The sequence below is a fragment of the Micropterus dolomieu genome, linkage group LG10 (assembly GCF_021292245.1).
Source record: "Micropterus dolomieu isolate WLL.071019.BEF.003 ecotype Adirondacks linkage group LG10, ASM2129224v1, whole genome shotgun sequence".
In the NCBI taxonomy this organism is placed as follows: Eukaryota; Metazoa; Chordata; class Actinopteri; order Centrarchiformes; family Centrarchidae; genus Micropterus; species Micropterus dolomieu.
In genome coordinates this window covers 24,275,995-24,294,457 of record NC_060159.1, presented here as the reverse complement: position 1 = coordinate 24,294,457, position 18,463 = coordinate 24,275,995, and the positions used below count along the sequence as shown (strand labels likewise).

General features: G+C 39.9%; 1 protein-coding gene across 1 annotated transcript; it reads right to left on the bottom strand.

Moving 5' to 3' along the window:
• Positions 1–8,035: 8,035 nt before the first annotated feature.
• Positions 8,036–9,727, bottom strand: LOC123978252 (tripartite motif-containing protein 16-like). The gene is made up of 2 exons (XM_046061419.1): positions 8,316–9,727; positions 8,036–8,234 (listed from the first exon to the last, which is right to left on the bottom strand). Exons 1-2 carry the CDS (start codon positions 9,725–9,727, stop codon positions 8,036–8,038), a joined length of 1,611 nt encoding a protein of 536 aa, XP_045917375.1.
• Positions 9,728–18,463: the final 8,736 nt, after the last annotated feature.

The following is an 18,463-nucleotide window of genomic DNA, read 5'->3' as shown; positions in this document are numbered from 1 at the left end:
AGCCTGAATGGAATAAACCTCCTCTAGAAAAATGTTATGTTGGTTTGAATGAACCTCTGCACCACTCACTCATTTGGTGGAGCAGCAACTGTTCCATTCGGGTCTGAGCTGCTTGTATCTGATGCTGGTTGTACAGTTCTGGCTGTACTGGCTGAGGCTGGCTGTACTTCATGTGGATCTGTGGGACTTGCTAAAGACGTCTGGACTGGGTCTGTGCTAGTATATCTACTGGCTGAGGCTGGAGTCAGTGCTTTTACTTGCTGATGATCCAGCATCTACTCTACTGACAAACTTTAGCATAGCCCCTGTAAATTATAGATAACATTTATATCTAGCAAGTATTGCTATCAGTTGCATTAGGCCCATTCAAACTGGCTCCCTCAAATGTATAATACTATTTATACTATGACGTGATGTTTATTATTTACTATTAAGAGATGCATCCATATGGCCCAGTCTGCCCCGCTAATCAACATTTTAATAGTCTGTGTCAATCCATTGCTTTCCATCTTGCATTAGTCCACAGTTGTAACTACATCTTGGCTGACAGACAGATAATCACTTTCTTGTTTTAAAATGATGTGCACCTATGAGGAGTACCATCACATCCATGTGTTGTCTGGATTAGTCCCACTAATGTTGCTGCTGGAATAAGCAAGTTCTATTTAATGCACACATGTATGGACGCACGTTTATGCGTGACAAGTTTATTTTTTCCGAGCTGCAGTTTATGAACACCCGTCGGCCTTTATCAAACGTAATTACATTCTGACATTGGTCAGACACAAAGGCTGGCAGGCAACCAAAACACAAACAGATCAAGAGATGCGCTGCCCAGCTGAGTTAGCAAGGCTGACAGAGAAGAGAGGTTCACTGCAGCTGAACAATAACCTAACATCACTGTTATTTGCTGAGACTTTGAGAGGAGAGAACACAAGTTTACCTGACTGCTGTTCCTGAAAGTCCCTCTCATTGAGTTGTTTTCTCTTTATGTGCCCAGAATGATGATCCCTTTTCATCCTCTTGCTGATGAGATTTCCTCTCAACCTTGTAAACATTCACTTTCACCTTTGAATCATTTTTTGCAATGTTTGACAGTGTAAATCAGCCAACATAAAACTTATTTTGAAGGTGTAACTAGATGTTGCGTAGTTATTATTACTAACTTGAATGGAAGTTGCAGAAGTGTTGTTGCTCACTTGACCGCAGAGTACTACACATCCAAAAATGACACCAAGGGTGTTCACCATGTGACTGGAGCAGAACTTATTAATACAGAGGCACGTGCCCCAGTAAAAAGAGTGTGGCAATGACTATGCACACACACAAACACACACATAGTCTACACTACAAGCATGCCTTTGGTCAGCTGACCACTACTTTGTCTCTTAGCTCTTTTAGTAAACCTTTCATTTGGTTCCTCTGTTTGCACTGTGCTCTAACATTTATCTAAATAAAATATAAATGCATTTAAAATCACAAGAAAATGCCCAGACGTTCTGTAATATGACATTATTAAAGGACCAAAGTCTCATCTCTAGCGTCCAGAGCATGAAAACCCTGACGTGGTGATGTCATCCAGACTCACATGAAACATCTATTTCTGTAGATTTTGTTTTGCTAAAAGGTCCTTATAACAAACCATTTCAAAACAGCATGAACTGATGTCCTACTACATGTGATCAAAAGTGGGCCCTGGGGGACTTATTCTACCTCTAGGATATTAAAAGACAGTTCAGTCAGACTCTCATCAGGGTGTTCACGGGTGGTCATCATTAGAGGTTAACACCTCCAGAGCTCTGCTGAGAATGTTAACCACATTCTCATTAAAACACGCCTCCTTCAGTTCTCAGATAAAAATAACTGCAGACATAAAATGAGGAACCAGCAGATCTCAGACCAGTAAAATATCATCTTATCTGTGTTCTTCACCAGCTGCTACAGTATCACCATATTGCACCATGGACATCAGGAGTCAGATCCTGGTGGGAGAGGAGTTTGAGTCTTCACCTGTCTGTTCATGTGTGCTGTCAAACATCACCATGGATCCTGTCTGTTTTCTAATAAACACTAAAGAAAATAAGTTGGATTATTGCAAACATTTATCTTAACTATCTTCACACATTCAACTCCCTCTGTTCTGTTGCTGATCAACACATTGTCTGCTGTTAGCCTCACTTTAAATCACTGTAGATTAGAAAGTCAGTGAAATGCATCAAACATAAAAGTAAAAGATTTTTCATCTCTTTGATATCCACAAGAAAATCAGAGAGAATTAAATTTAATATCACACATACATTCAATGTCCAATAGAGGAGAGAAAACACAGACTGAAGTCAGTTTGAGGAAGTGACTCCTTCCTAATTACAGGAAGTAGATGCTGTATTACTTTCAGAAGCAGCACGTTGAGAGCGTGAGACCAAGAGAGAAGCACGATGGTTGAATTCAGATGGATTATAATGTCTTTATTTATGATGCTGGTGTTTGGGTTTCCAGGTAAGGACACATGAAACACACATTAAATAATTAAACATTATTAAGCTTCAATATTTTTTCTAATTGTACTTTATTAAAGGGATACTATGCGATTCTGCAGAGAGTTTGATGATGAATAAACTCAATGACCGCGCATTGCCATGGTAACCAGTCCTACTCTGCTGAAATATAGCAGAATCCACAGCTTCTGCTGTCGAAGAGCAAGTTAGCCTCAATAAGAGGGCATGTTCTAGCAGCACTGTAGAAGGTGTGACAACAAGCCTGTCAATATTTAAATATGTATTGAAGCAAAATACTTTCCTAAGCCTAAATCTAAGATACGGAGTCTAGTTTATTTATCAGTAGGAAAATCGAGAGGAACTTACAGTGAACAAACATCATCAAACGAACAATATGTGTAAGCTCACAAACGCTGCATCCAACAGTAAAGGCCGGGTAAGCTGTCTGATTGGTTCTAGTGATGATGGCAGTGAATGAATATTCTATTTTATTATTAAGGTTGTTATTAATTTATGATATGTATTCTGATGTCAGTCAGGCTGTCAGTCTCTGTGGTCCAAAACTAAAGAGCAGAATGACATGAAATGTTTTGTGAATATTTATGAGTATGATTCATGACAGACGCTGAATTCCTGTGTTTTTTTCAGTGACCCTCTCACCTTTCCTGTACAGTAGCACTACCATCAGATCAACATGTGAACTCCACTCGCAAGATATTATATGATCTAATAAAAAAGAAAAGCTGCAGCAAATTGAACATTTTAGTTGTTAGATGGCAGCAAATCAGGACAAATTCAGAACTCTCATGTTGTGTTAACTTGTGTTTATTTAATATGTGAATTGTTCTCTTTCCTTCCAGGTTCGAGGTGATGATGAAGACGATGCAGTGACCTACATGAAAGTGAAAGCTTCCTCTTCTTCTGCTGGAGCCTCAGCTGAACCCAGCAGCCTCTATGCCACCATCAACTAACACCGCCCCTCCCACCCCCCAAAAAACAGGCATTACTAATTGAATGCAACATGTTGTTTTGTCCTTAAAAGAGCTGGGACTCCCTCTAGAGGTGGAGAGAGTGAACAATGGAGGCAGACATGTTGGATATTCTGTATATTGTATTTTTTATACTCTGACTCTATATAGACAGAATAAATTTTAGTTTTTATCTTAATGTTAAACATTCTTTGTTTACCATTTAAGTGAATATTGCTTTTTGTTTTGTTAATTTCATTAGGTCACCTCTCACAGCACAAGCTCTGTGACAGATGTAGCATTCAGAGTTGAGATTCCCTCTAGAGGTGTAGAGAGTGAAAACAGGAGGCAGATATGTTGTATATACTGTATACGGCATTCTTCTTAATACTGTGTTCCTGCATGGGTATAATGTTGTAATTAAGTTTATAACAGTACTTCCTGTTTGCCCTTTTAATCCACCATTTAAGTGAGTGCTTTTTGTTTGTTTTAAACATGTTTGATTACCCATGCCATGTCCACCATTTTCTATGCTTTACTGAATAAATAATTAGTCCCACAATATTGCACTGCACACATTTTGAGCACAAAACAACTTCCTGCTCTGGATCAGACATTTCGCATTAAATGCCTAAAATTAAAACTTTAGTGCTGCTAGTGTTTACAGCTAACAGCTGATGAGAGTTGTTCTGGGTCCGCTCCACTTCAGAGCACTGACAGGGTTCTACCAGGAGCCGAAGTACCTCTGAGGTCTTCTCCTCTCCAAAACAAAGGGACATGATCATTAAAACATTAAAACACAGACACATAGCAGCGTTGACATTAGGCCTGTGGTGTGTTTACAGCTTAAAGCTGATCCAGATCTGCCAGAGAACGCATCGTAACTTTTACTTTTTATTTATCAGCAGGGGTGGTGATGATGGCGCAGGGGATAAAACACATGCCTTTGGTGTGAAAGACCTGGATTTGAATAACACTTAACCTCTAGTTGCTCCGGAGGTGTGCAACCTATATATAGCAATTGTAAGTCACTCTGGATAAAAGTGTCAGCTAAATGTAAATTTTTTGTCTCTTGGGTGGTGAACAACCTGGCAGTGATGTGCTCATGTTTGTTTCTCTCTGTCTGCAGAATCTGGACCTGATGTGGCCCATTCTGCGTCCAGACTTGCCAAACTGCTGCGTTTATATAAAGTGTTTATTTCTTTGTTCATTTCTCTGTGATGCAGTTTTTTTAAGATCTCGGAGGCTTTATCCAGATTATTATTATAGAGTGTGTTAAAAAACATGCAGTGTGTCAAGCTTATTACTTCAATATATTCCCAGCAAATCTGACGTTAATACATACTGTTTTTACATCGAGGGCTGCAGTGCTGCAATAACCATCCATCCATCCAACGTCAACCAGTTATCCTGCGTACAGGGTCGCATTTGACATCGGGCAAAAGGCGGGGTGCACCCTGGACAAGATTTGTTAATTTTAATCAACAAGATTTGAAGATTCGAGCCTGTCAAAAGAGTCACTTTTACCATCACTATTGTCTGAGAAAGAAGCAAAGTTGAGAACCACGTGTTATTTATCAAATTGGGTCAGACTTGATGAATTTAGCGCGAGGACACACATGTGACAATATCTGGTTTTCAAAATAAGGTGTCTACACAGGATGGAAACAAGATTAATTGGATTATATTCACAGAAAGTATAAAACCTATTACATGTGTACATTAAAAGTAAGTGAGCACATGTAATTTACTTTATCGGACCCTCTTGGGCCTCGGACCCACCTCCCATAGTCTCTCCAAATCCTGTGGGAAACACAGAGTAAAAAGCACATTGACTATTTAATTTATGCAGTGGTAAAAAAAAAAAAAAATGGCTAAAGTGTGAATGTAGGCCTACTTGTTCGGTGTTTGGTATTAAGCAATTTTTTTTTATTTTGGTCCCTAATTTCACTGCATAGTCAAGCTGCATCTAAATCAACAAGTACAATCTGTCAGAACACAAACTAGAGTAGCAGTTCAAAGAAAGGAGAATTTATTCAAAAGGTGCAAACAGAGATATGGGCTGGGTGGTAGATGTTCAGATTAACGTGGGAGTTTGGGGTCCGGTTTCCTGTTCTCTGGGTTTCATGGTTCAGGTGAGCTGAACTGAGTCCAAGGTCCAGGCTGGTACTCTGTGGTCGAGACAGGGAAAAAGACAAGTTAACATTCGGTAGCTCAAAAGTCAGACAAGATTAAGCGTTCAAGACTAAGTTTGGCTGGCTTGTGCTCATACTGAATGGTACAACAATCCAACAGTTACTGGAAGGTTGGTCTGGCTTTTATGAGTGAGTTGATTGCAGGATGTGGAACAGGTGTGCTTGATTGAAGTGATGAGCCCAGGTAAACAGGCAGGAGGTATGAGTATGAGAGGCCTATGAGAGGCCGATTAGGGTGAAAACATTGAAAAACATACGCACACGCACTGAAAACTGTCACACACGCACTGACAATGTGCGCACATACACTGAAATACAGGGGTATCTGAGTGTGTGCGTGTAAAATTATTTTAGTGCGCCCGGAAGCTGTTGTAGTGTAACAGGAAGCCTTAGATTCCTGTCCTAATTTTCAAAATAAAAGCATAGCTAACATGATGAAACATGGATTTCAGTGCGAGTGGTATTCCTTGTTCAGAGAGATTGTCTATCTAAGCAATTATATGAACAGTTAATCATTTATTATATTTATATATTTAGTTCAGTATCCTTAAACCTACAGGGAGGGATATTTATTGTATGTCACATTTAATTTTTGCTCCTCACCTTCAGATGTTTTATAAACTTTATCTCTGTCTTCTTATTCACATGAAACTTACAACACTTCACTTTATGATCTACATTATGCAATGATTTGCTGAGCTTATTATACACATTCTACATGTATTTTGACCATGGATATTTAGCTAGCTGCATCAGTGACTTCCTGTTACATTGAAACAGGCACTGAAATGACTTCACAGTCACACACTGAGATACACACACAGACAAGTAGCCTGTATCCTACTCTGTGCGACTCTGGTTTCAGTGCGTGTGCTTGGTGTGTTGTTGGTGCATGTATGATCATTTTCAGTGTGTATGTGCACATTGTCAATGTGAATGTGCCAGTATTTCCGTTTTTTCACAAATCGGCCTCTCATCCGGAGCACCAGCGACCACACCCACCAGCGGTATCCAGAGCATGAGAGGGAAAGCACAACACAAAGACAGATGCCAAGCAAAAACACACCAAGCACACAGCAGACATACCAAAAGGGCAAAAGAACGCAAAAAACACATACATTCACACACGTATCATAAAGGACGCTGGGGTCACAGCCGGGGGGTCGTGATGCAATCAAATACACCACAAACGCAGGTAAAAACTATAGATAAAAACACAGCATCGGTAAATAATGTTACTTCAACAACCCTACAAAGTATTTTTGCAGAATTTTCCAATCTTTATTGCAGACAGTCGTAGAGATGACAGGAAATCAAGGAGAGATTTGTCAGAAAAGGTCATGGGGGGGCATCTCTCTCTTCTCTCCTTGAAGTCAGTAGTGTGAATGTCAGACTGACGCTTTCTTGTGGATGTTAGATTTGTAGTTTAAGCACAGATTTCAGTTCAAATAGTCAAGTAAACCATGATGTATTACACCTTGCATTTTTATTATGACTCATATCTTATTAACCTAAAAACATGCTGTTAACTGAAACTGTAGACAGACTGAGTTGAGGTGTTTAAATCCACTACATGCCTCGTTAGCAGAATGAAGGCGCCCTCTAGTGTTGTGCATTTTCACATTTCACTTGTTAGCCTGTCAAGATGCCTTAGCTCCAACAGCTTTACATTTTCTTTATTAGCTTTGCATGACAAACTGAAATAAAGACAAGAAGAAGAAACTTTGTTCAGTCATGAATAAATTGTTTCATTCATTATGTAAACCTTCAGTTTGTTCACACATCTCATCAGTAAAATCTGTTGAATGACTCTTATTCAATGATTTCATGTACAGATTCACTTCATCCACATAATCAGAAATATTTGACCAGAATCTCAGTCATGTAAGAGAAAAGACCATGATCATGATCATGATAACTACAGTTTTATAACACCTTGTAGTACCTCATTTGTGCTTTCCTTTGCTGCTAAACAAATACATATAAATATATATTATTATTACAAAGTGGATAGAACAAAATATCTATGATAAAGGAAGGTCAGGTGCTATCTCTCTTAAGATCCATGCAGCAGAAGAGAAACAACAACATAAAATACATCAACAGAATTGTGCAAAAAACATTTAGAGCACAGAGAAGTTTACATTTTAATGCAGATAAATGTCAGTTCAGGTATTTAAAAATCATCATGATTCAATGATAGTCTCCATGGCTAAACAGACAGGAAGGAAGGAGCGCCACCTACAGAAACTCAGATTTACACAACAACTAATGAGAGGACGTAAAATTACCTCAATACCTCATAATGCCACAACAATCAGCTCTCAGCAGCAAAAATAAGTTTAAGCAACAGAACAAATTATTTACCTACTGTCCCTTAAATTATTTCTGTCTTGTTGAGTTTACAGAACTCAGCAGTGTCTCCCAAAGTTAAAATCCAAAGTCCAGCATAGAGAGGCTGAGTGAACTTGGTCTGGACTCTGTGGAGGAGAGTCATGGTTTCAGAGAAGCTGTAGAAGGAAAGAATACCTGCACTGTGATCCAGGTACACTCCTACTCTGGAGGACTGGGGACCTGAGACGGGAGTTTTGATTTTGTTGTACCAAAATTCATAATTTCTTTTGTGACATCTTAATGCCCAAGAATTGTCATTAAATCCAAATCCACATTCATTTAACCTCCCTGCTCTGCTGATGTTCTTATATGCGACTGCTACATAAACTGCTGTCCCCCTCCACTCCACCTCCCAGTAACAACGTCCAGTCAGACCCTCTCTACTCAGCACCTGGAAATTGGCCAGGAATCTCTCTGGGTGACTAGAATAAGACAGTGGTTTACTCATTAATGTTTCTTTTCTGTTCCCCTCAGATAGTAAGAGCTGTGTGTGTGCTGTGTCTGGATCCAGTGTGATTTCACATGAATGTTGTAAGAATCCAGCTCTGGTCTTGGGCTCTGGTTGTAAATATGACAGCAAAACATCCACTTTAGTCACTTTTAGTGAGATGTTTGTCCATTTCTCACTCAGAACGTCCTGTAGTTTGTCGCTGACTTCTGACACAGCCACTGTCACATCCTCAAAGTAGCGCAGAGGACGATTAGTGAAACTGGATGAGTCTCTGGATTCACTGAGTGCTGACAGTAAGGGGTAGTGGTTTAGAAACATGTTGTCATCCTCTGTGTATGAGAGCTGCTTCAGTTCAGCGTCTTTCCTCTTCAGCTCAGTGATCTCCTGCTCCAGCTTCTCCTGAACCTCTTTGACTCGACTCACTTCAGTTTCCTGCTGGGATCTGACCTGTTGCTTCACATCAGAGCGTCTTTTCTTGAAGGTACGGATCAGCTTTGTGAAGATCTTCTCAGTGTCCTTCACCATTTTATTAGCAGAGTGACTGATAGCTTTCACCTCCTGCTGAAGCACCTTCACATCTTTCTCTCTATCCCGGATCCTCTGCTGGATGTTTTGTCGACTCACCTCGAGCTCTCTCTGCCTCTCAGTCCTCTCTGCTGCAGCTGAGACTGTGTCGTGGCCTTGATGTTCATCCACAGGGCAGAGATAACTGATACGCTGCTGATCAGTACGGCAGAACATCTTCATCACCTCATCATGGCGGGAGCAGATATTCTCCTGGAGCTGTGTGGAGGGGTCCACTAGCTTGTGTTTTTCAAATGTAGGTGATTCATAGTGAGGCTGGAGGTGTTTCTCACAGTAAGAGGCCAGACAGATCAGACAGGACTTGCAGGCTTTCAGTTTTCTCCCAGTGCAGACATCACAGGCCACATCTTCAGGTCCAGCATACAAGTGATCAGCAGGAGCAGCATGGAGTCCAGTCTTCAGTCCTTCCACTAAATGTGCTAACACAGTGTTTTTCACCAGGAGAGGCCTCGGTGTGAAGGTCCGCCTACACTGAGGGCAGCTGTGGATCTGCTCCTTATCATTGTCATCCCAGTAGCTTTTAATACAGTTCATGCAGTAGCTGTGTCCACAGGGAATAGTCACAGGACACTTCAATAGATCCAGACATATGGAACAGCAAATTGTTTCCTGGTCCAGCTGAATTCCTATCTGAGCCATTTCACCTCTCACTGGCGATGACTGTTTGAGTTTCACTTTATAAGAAATGAAACTAGTCTGAGCTCTGATCCAAACAGCATGTGCTTCTGCAGTGAATGGAGCCTTTCAGCACTTACACTTGATCACATGTTGGTTACACCCATCTTCAAACTGTTGATCTGAAGAGGAGGGAACGAGGAAATATGTGGACAGAGTGAACCTTGTTCTGTGTGGAATATATCTGAAAAATGTATGCTTTCCTACATATCCTTTCAGTTTTGTCACAATAAACCAACTTTACCAACTTTAGCAGTAAAATTCGCAACAGTCCACTAAAGATTTCAAGTTTTACTAATTAATGTCAATACAGTTATTCACACAAAAGCTTCAGCGTTAAAACAATCTTCTCACACAACCCAAATATAGTGAAAAATATCAATAACAGATTACTGACTTTATGATGATGGCAAAGTCAATCAGTCCGTTAGTATAATTTTTTTTCAAGCTTTTGAAAGATAAATTCCAGTTTCAAAACAGTTTCACAGCGCTAACCATGATGCATTAGCCTAAAAACATGTGAACTAAGTGAGTTGAGGTGCTGTAACCTCCACTACATCCCTGGTTAGCAGGATGAAGGCGCCCTCTTGTGTCAGTTGTTAACCTGCTGTGATCTTCTCTGCAGGAAGATGTAAAAATATCACTGAGCCTTTGCCAGCTTCAAGTAACATCAGTAAAGATAGATTTAAAAACATCACACTAGCAGTTTCTTAAGAGGTGTCACACCTTGTATCACTGACAATGCATTCAGGTCACATGGAAAAGATAGTAGATGAGAGTTTCCAGTTTACTAACTAAATATTATCAGGTTGTAAGTAGTCTAAATTAAGTTTTATAAATAGCTTTGGGAAGTAAGACAACGTTTTGGACTCATCCTATATGAGTAGGCTACTTAAGCACACCTTTTCTATTCACTTCCCCTTGACTCAGTTTTCACAAACCTCCAACCCAAACCGCTTTTTCCCTTCCCTTTTCTGTCTTTGTCTGCGTACAGGAACCGTGGGCTCCGTACATCTACCCACGAATAGACGGCTCCCCCACTCAGAGTCTCAACTCCAACTGGCTCCCATCCATCTCTCAGACAGCAGACTCCGGTTTCATCTTCTCATGGGTCCGAATCCTCCCCTCATCCATCACACCTCAACCCTCACCCCTTCATCGCTCAACCCTCTTCCCCATCCCTGCATCCCTTAGTCCTCCCTCCGGACCCCTCAATACATTACTCTTGTATCATCTTTTTTCAACTTCAACCCGTCCTCTGGAGAGTCATGGTTTCGGAGATACCGTAGAAGGACAAAATACCTGCACTATGAGCCAGGTACAGATACACTCTGGAGGACAGAGGACCTGAGACAGGATGTTGGACATCAACGTACCAAAATGAATAACTTCTGTAACAACCTAACGACCAACATTTGTTAATGATTCCACCACCACTTTCTTTCGGACTCCCCGCTTCCTGTGCCTTTCCACCTTACCTCCAAGTTGCAACATCCTGACAGATTCTCTGCTCAGGACCAGTAAAACATTCACTTCAGTCACTTTCAGTGACATGTTTTTCCATTTCTCACACAGAACATCCTGTAGTTCATCTTTGACACAGTTGCTGTCACATCCTCAAGATACTGCAGATAAGTCTGTAGATTTACTGAGTTGTGACAGTGAGTGGGTAGTAGGATAACCTTTTTATTAAAGGTGGAAAATACAAAAGGCTTTTCTGGTGTTATTTGTTAAGTTGGTTCAGTAAAGAATTTATGACAGCTTGTGTGCCAATGTTAAATGTTAAATTTCCATAAGTTCAATGTTTGAATTTGTGTTTAGGTTTAGGGTAAGGTAATAGTCAGAACCAGTTAGCTTGTTATAGGTGTTCTGGTTTTCTCTTTACACACAAGTACACAAGTGATGTACTACGTAGATCCCTTATCATATGCCACAAGTTCAGTGCGCCTCTGCTTTGCCACACATAGCATACCAAGATAACACAAGCAGGTAGCCACAGTTTAAGTGTCATTTCAGCTAGAAAATAGTTGGTCGGCACGCTCCTGAGAAGAATCTGACTCCGGTAATGTGGTTTTAAGGTTAATCAAGGGTCATAACCCAGTACTTTGTTTTACCTTAAAATACAAGCTAAAATGCTGTTGCCAGCAATTATATTGAAACCATGTTTTTTCTTCTTTAGTAAAACAGATCAACAGACATGATTCATGCATGGAAGTGTTTCCCATTGGAGTTGCTGATTAGTGGCTATTGGTAAAAATATTAGAACTAGAACAGTGATGGTGACTGGACAGCTGAGCGAGCCATGGCATTCAAAAGGAACTGCCTATTAAGCCAGTTGGGGCAGACACTGTAGTCTAGCTTATTAAGCAGATAATGTTAATATGATGCTTGATTCACAAGTTAAGTATCTGTACTTTGCTTGGGTGCGTTTTCAAAGACGGTGTGGATACATTTTTTATGTAACTAGTGATGAGGTGCAATACTGGGGCTAGATAAGAGGTAGTGGAGTCTAGATCACTGAGTTGCCCCCCCCCCCTGCAAATGCAGTGCACAGACACACAGGCCTACATGATTCGACTATCAGTCGACTATAAGCAAGATTTCATCATCATTAGAGCATAACACCTCCAGAGCTCAGCTTATGTTGCAACCACCTTATCAGCATAAACACTTCCCATTCACTTCTCTGAAAAATATTAGATAAGTAGGAACCAACAGATCTCAGACATGTACACTGATCAAAATTATAAACAAACACTTTTGGTTTTGCCTCAATTCATCAAGTCTAAGTCAAAATCTAAGACTTTCTCTATGTACACAAAAGGCCTATTTCTCTCAAATATAACAAAATCTGTGTTACTGAGCACTTTTTTATTAAACCTTTATTTAACCAGGAAAATCCCATTGAGATTACTAATCTCTTTTTCAAGGGAGTCCTGGCCAAGACAGCGGCACAGATCACAACAATTCAGTACATTTCAGACAATTTCATAACAATTTCATAAGACTATTTAAAAACATTTACAAACCATTGATTTCATTTCCAAACCTTTGAGCAAGAGTTTAAATTGGCCTATTGAAACCAGTTCCTTTAATTTCCAGAATTTTTGTAAATTGTTCCATGTTGTGGGGGCAGAAAAGTGAAATGCCACCTTACCAGCTTCTGTGCGGACACTTGGTACAGACAGTAGCAGTGAGTCTTGTGAGCGTAAAGAATACAGTCCAGCCCCTTTTGGTTTAATATATTCACACAGATATGAGGGGAGCAGACGCAGAATACCCTTATAAATAAACATATACCAATGACTGAGTCTACGATTTTCCAGTGCTGGCCAGCCCACACGTGTATAAAGTTCACAGTGGTGTGTGCGAGGCTTACAGTTTGTGATAAACCTCAATGCAGCATGGTAAACAGAGTCCAATAGTTTCAATACTTGGGTCGGGGCATTCATATAAATGAGGTCACCATAATCCAGAATGGGTGTAAATGTTGCAGCTACAAGTTTCTTTTTTGCATTGAAAGAAAAACATAGCCTATTTCTAAAATAAAAGCCAATTTTCAGTCTCAGTTTCCTAACCAAATGTTCAACATGTCCTTTAAAACTAAGACTGTCATCAATTAAAATACCTAGATATTTAAAAGATTTAACTCTTTCGATTTCTGCCCCTTGAAGAGTGACAATTGGAGGACTTATGTGCAGATTGCTCTTTGCTTTTGAGAATAACATCAACTTGCTCTTATTTGCATTTAAAGTAAGATCCAGTTGTAGAAACATATTCTGAACTTTGTTAAAAGCGTTTTGTAATGTAGAGACACAGGCACTAAGAGTTTTTGCAAGGCTATAGATAACCATATCATCAGCATAAAAATGGTAATTGGTGTCCACAAGATCCTGGCCAACATTGTTCACATAGATAGTAAATAAAAGTGGCCCCAAAACAGAGCCTTGGGGCACTCCTTTAGTTAAGGAAAGAATATTAGAACAATTATTATCTGATTTAACACATTGGGACCTGTCAGTAAGATAATTACAGATCCATCCAACTGCCTTTTTAGATAATCCAATATTGATCAGTCTCTCTTTGAGTAAACTGTGGTTTACAGAGTCAAAGGCTTTTGACAAATCAATGATTTGATATTGATATCTTTTATTTCTCAAAATGAAACTAAAATGATACCCTGTCTTGTCTGATCTAAATACACAAACAAAACTGTTGCTCTGTGTTTCCTCACACAACAACGTAAACCTATTTGTTCTGTCACAGTTATTTTTAGGGTGAATAAAACTGATAGTCAATTTTTTTACTACTTGAACATTCATTAGCGCTCACTAATGCACTGCAACATGCTTGTGATGTACAGCACATATATGATTTTTAACTGCAACATGCCTCACTGTTGCACCTGTACACATCTGGAAATGTGCCCAGAATGACTTCACTCATCTACTGTGCAGCTCTAGCAGGATATTTTAAAGCTTCACTTCACTTTTGTGATTATTTGCTCTCTTCAGCTTTTGTTTGATAGAACAGTCTTGTTAAAATCTCGATGCACAAAACTTTCTCTCCTGAGGTGATTTTCCATTCATATTAGTAAAACTTTACAAAACTACTACACACCACAACAAAACAAGAAGGGGCTACTTCAAACTTTGTGACCCAAAACTTACATAATAAATAATGTGTTTGCACTTGAGAGGAGTGTGCAGATGTTTTGATCAATTTTCCAACGGATATTATTATAATGATACTTTCCCACCACAGCCAAGCAAGAAATTCTAAATTTTTTAATTTTGAACATTTTAAAAAACATTTACATTTTTAAAAACAAGTCAAAAAATCTCATAAGAACAGATGGATTTAAAGTGACTGATTATACTGTCAGATGCAAGAACTGGCACATCTGTCACAATAATCACACTGACATTCAAGACTAACTTAAATCAAGCGACTTTTTATTTTCAAATATATGCTATTGACCATCTGGAGAAGTTAACTGTGTACAGTAAACCTGAGTACTATATATAATATCTTTGTACCCAGCTGAACTTTGTCACTTGTTTTGATAAAAGTGTTTGTTGTGGTGTGACACTGAAGAGAAGGTTTAGTCATCCAGGAATGCTGGGAGTTTGGCGCACAGATGTCGTCATGAAACATGATTTGGCAGAAGCCCAAGGCGTCCGGAGCTGTCATGAAATGTGATATTGTGAGAGTGGGATGGTTTTTATCTGTGTTTTTTTGTGTCATTGTGTGTCTAAATGTTTGTATCATGGCGTGTGTCATTAGGTGTGTTTGTGTGAGCGTAGGGGGCAGTGGCTCTGACAGGATTTTGATATATATTGTGTGGCTCCACATAGTTACGTAACATAATTGAATAATCATTAAAATAATGATTTCTTTTATACCAACATTTTATCTGTAAAATGACTCACAGCCTTTATGTAAGCAAAAAAGTCATAAAAGTACAACTTACAATATCATTGCTGTTTAAATAAAACCATGTCTCTCCAAATTCATTCATTTTCAATTTTCAGATCAACTAAAGGATTTATTTCTTTATGGGTTTGTAAGATTGAGCTAAATCTTAAGCCAAATAAACCATATAAAACACTGTCTAAAACATACATTGATTCAAAAAATCTTCTTAGTTGACAGTTTTGAGAAACATCGCAGGACAGTAACTCTTTCTGGCCTTTTCTGACGAAAAAACAAGATTCACAGTAAAGGAAAACAATAGAGAAGAAAATCAAGGTAAAATTCAAGCAATAAAAGCAATTCAATAAAACGCAAATGTGGAGTTTATAAAAATACTTGCATGCAATTTTATACATACATGGGTTGGTGGGAGGTGTAGAAAACAAAATCTGGATTACTGTCATTGATTTGCATTTTCTTAGTACACATTCTACTGTAGCAATACCCTTTTATTACTTGTGATATTACTGTTTCCTATAAATCCAAACATTGTGTAAACAGTACCAACTAACAAACACCTCATGCTGAAGTACGAGTTTTGACCGTGCTCCAGTCTTGGTTCAACCTCATCGTCCAAACAGAATGAGAAAACAGTTAATTGCTTTTAGTTTTGGCTGGTGGCCTCAGTAGGTGTCGGGAATAATCCTGATGGATGGTAAACGGAAAACATCTGAGATGATTTTTGGTGCCAGAAGCGTTGAAAGAACGCAAGATGTCTCGTTTGGAATGCGCATCCCGTAATCCACAAAGATGAATCAAAAGCAGTAATTGCAGTTGTTGTGTTACACAATAGGCTTTACTTTACTGCAAGGAATGTAGGGGAATAGGAAGAAGTCTGTGTGTGTTTGTGCTTTAAGACATGGCAGCCTTATAAAGTATGCATCAGTGTTGCAAGACTTCATTGGCCAAAGGGAGGGGTGAAGAAGGAAAAAAGAGAGGAAGGGAGGATTATGTGATGATAAGAGCAGAGGGGAAGTGAGAGGAGGTTATGAAGAAACAAAAAAGGGGGAGATGGCCGAGAGGTGATTGAGAGAGCTGATGAGAAAAGAGGGGAGGTGAAGAGATAGAGGAGAGGTGATGAGCGGAGAAAAGAAGAAAAGATAGATGGCAAGTACAGAGAGAAGAGGAGATGAGTAGTAGGGTGGAGGTGATGCGAGTGAAGAGGAGTGGAGGTGAGAGAAAAAGAGAGAGAACAAGGGGAGAGGATGGGAGGAAAAGTTAAAGAAAGCAAAGGGAAAAGGAGAAGAGAGTGAAGAAGGAGGAAGCTGACGGTGCAAGAAAAGGAGGAATTAAAAGAGCAGGGAAGATGGGATCAGAATAGGAATTCCGAGAGCAGAGAAAAGGAGAGGAAAAGAGAGAAAGGGAAAGGAGAGAAGAACAAAGAAAAATGGAGGAGGGAAGGAATAAGGAGAGGAAAAGAGATGAAAGGAAACAAGGAGGGGAACAGGAAACAAAATAAATTAGATGAGATGAGAAGAGAGAAAAGGAACGTAGGAAATGTATACGGAGAGGAAAGGAAAGGAAAGGACAGGACGAGAGGAGAGACCACGGGGAGAACCTGGACTTCGAGAGTAACTGATGGGAGGTTGTTTGGGAAAAACCGAAAAAAAGAGAGAATGAAAGCACGAAAAAAGAGACAAGAAAAGGAGAATGTTGCCTTTGATACAGGGGTGCTAAGGGGTAATTTCTGTGTGTGTGTTTATATATATATATATATGTGTGTGTGTGTGTGTGTGTGTGTACGAGGGGGGGCAGTCTGGGGTACAATAGGGGCCTGACAGGACTACAATGGTGACTCTGTTAGTATGCAGGTAGTGTTGGGGCCACCCTGCAATCTCCCTACATGGCCCCAGGGCAAGACCTTACACACACACACACAAGATGAACTTGCATGTGTGTTTGTACCCATTTACACAATAAAGAAGACTCAATCACACACATTGGCACAGCAAACCAGGGACTTCTGAACATGTTGGCCATGAGTGGTATGCATTCACTAAAAAAGACCCCCCCCCCCACCCACACACACACACACACCCACACACAAACACACGCGCGCGCACACACACACACACACACACACACAACAATAGTAGCTCTAGGGTCAGGCAATGTTGTGCTGCCTTACTATACTTGATGTAAATTACTCAGAGGGCTTCTGTTGAGCTTCCATCATCAGTGTGTTTCTTCTATAAATGATGTTGTTGTGGAAATGAAGTAACCATTCTTCATGCTGCTGGCAGATGTCAACTCAGATTCCAGCCAATTCAACGGGATTCAAGGGAAAAGGACAAAGAGTTTTCCAATGTGCAGTCTGCCCTGCTGAAGCTGCAAAAACACGGCCTTTTGTCCAGGCCCTTATTGGTCAGTTATATGCAACACAGACAAAAATAACAGGACGTGATTATATTTTCCAGTCATTGACTTACTATCTTTTTAAGCATGTCTGAAGTCACCTCGGATTGGCATCAGCCTTTCATGTTTTACAATTATTGGCTCATTCACCAGCTGTGTGGCTATCAGCTGACTCATAATAATGCAGGTAGATGAAAAAGTCATGTATGTATTTGATAATGGAGGATTAGGCCTCCTAGCGGCCTCCTTTTTGCTGCTATCAATGATCAATTCTGTGACAATTCAATTCAATTCAATTTTATTTATATAGCGCCAAATCACAACAACAGTTATCTCACAGCGCTTTTCATAAAAGAGCAGGTCTAGACCGTACTCTATGATGGTATTTACACCAAGAGCAAGCACTAGGCGACAGAGGCAAGGAAAAACTTCCTTTTAAGAGGCAGAAACCTCGAGCAGAACCATGGCTCAGGGTGGGCAGCGAGAGAGAGAGAGAGAGAGAGAGAGAGAGAGAGATGTAAGGAGAGAGAGAGGGGAGGGAGGCAGCCTACACAATATACACACAGAGGTACAGACAGTGAAGGTGATGTTGCTATAGACTAAATGAAAAATGGTACAGATATTTATAATAGTCTTAATGGTAACAATCGTAATGTTAATGATTATAATAACAATAATAACAATAAGACTAGCAACAATAGTCGTTGCAGCAGAGGGTGTCGAGCAGGAACACGGGGGCAGCAGGTGACCCGCAACCACAGATCCAGACTCCACAGCTCCATAGCCAGAAAACCTGCAGGAAGTGATAGGAGAGAGGAGAGAGACGAGAAAGCACAAGACTACCAGAAAGGGGAGAAGTTGTGTTAGTAA

Excerpts from the sequence above, each read along its gene's own strand:
- LOC123978252 (XM_046061419.1), bottom strand. The coding sequence starts at position 9,727 with ATGGCTCAGATAGGAATTCAGCTGGACCAGGAAACAATTTGCTGTTCC. Across the intron at positions 8,235-8,315 it reads TTAAATGAATGTGGATTTGG|AGGTCCCCAGTCCTCCAGAG; the intron begins ATTTAATGACAA and ends AACTCCCGTCTC.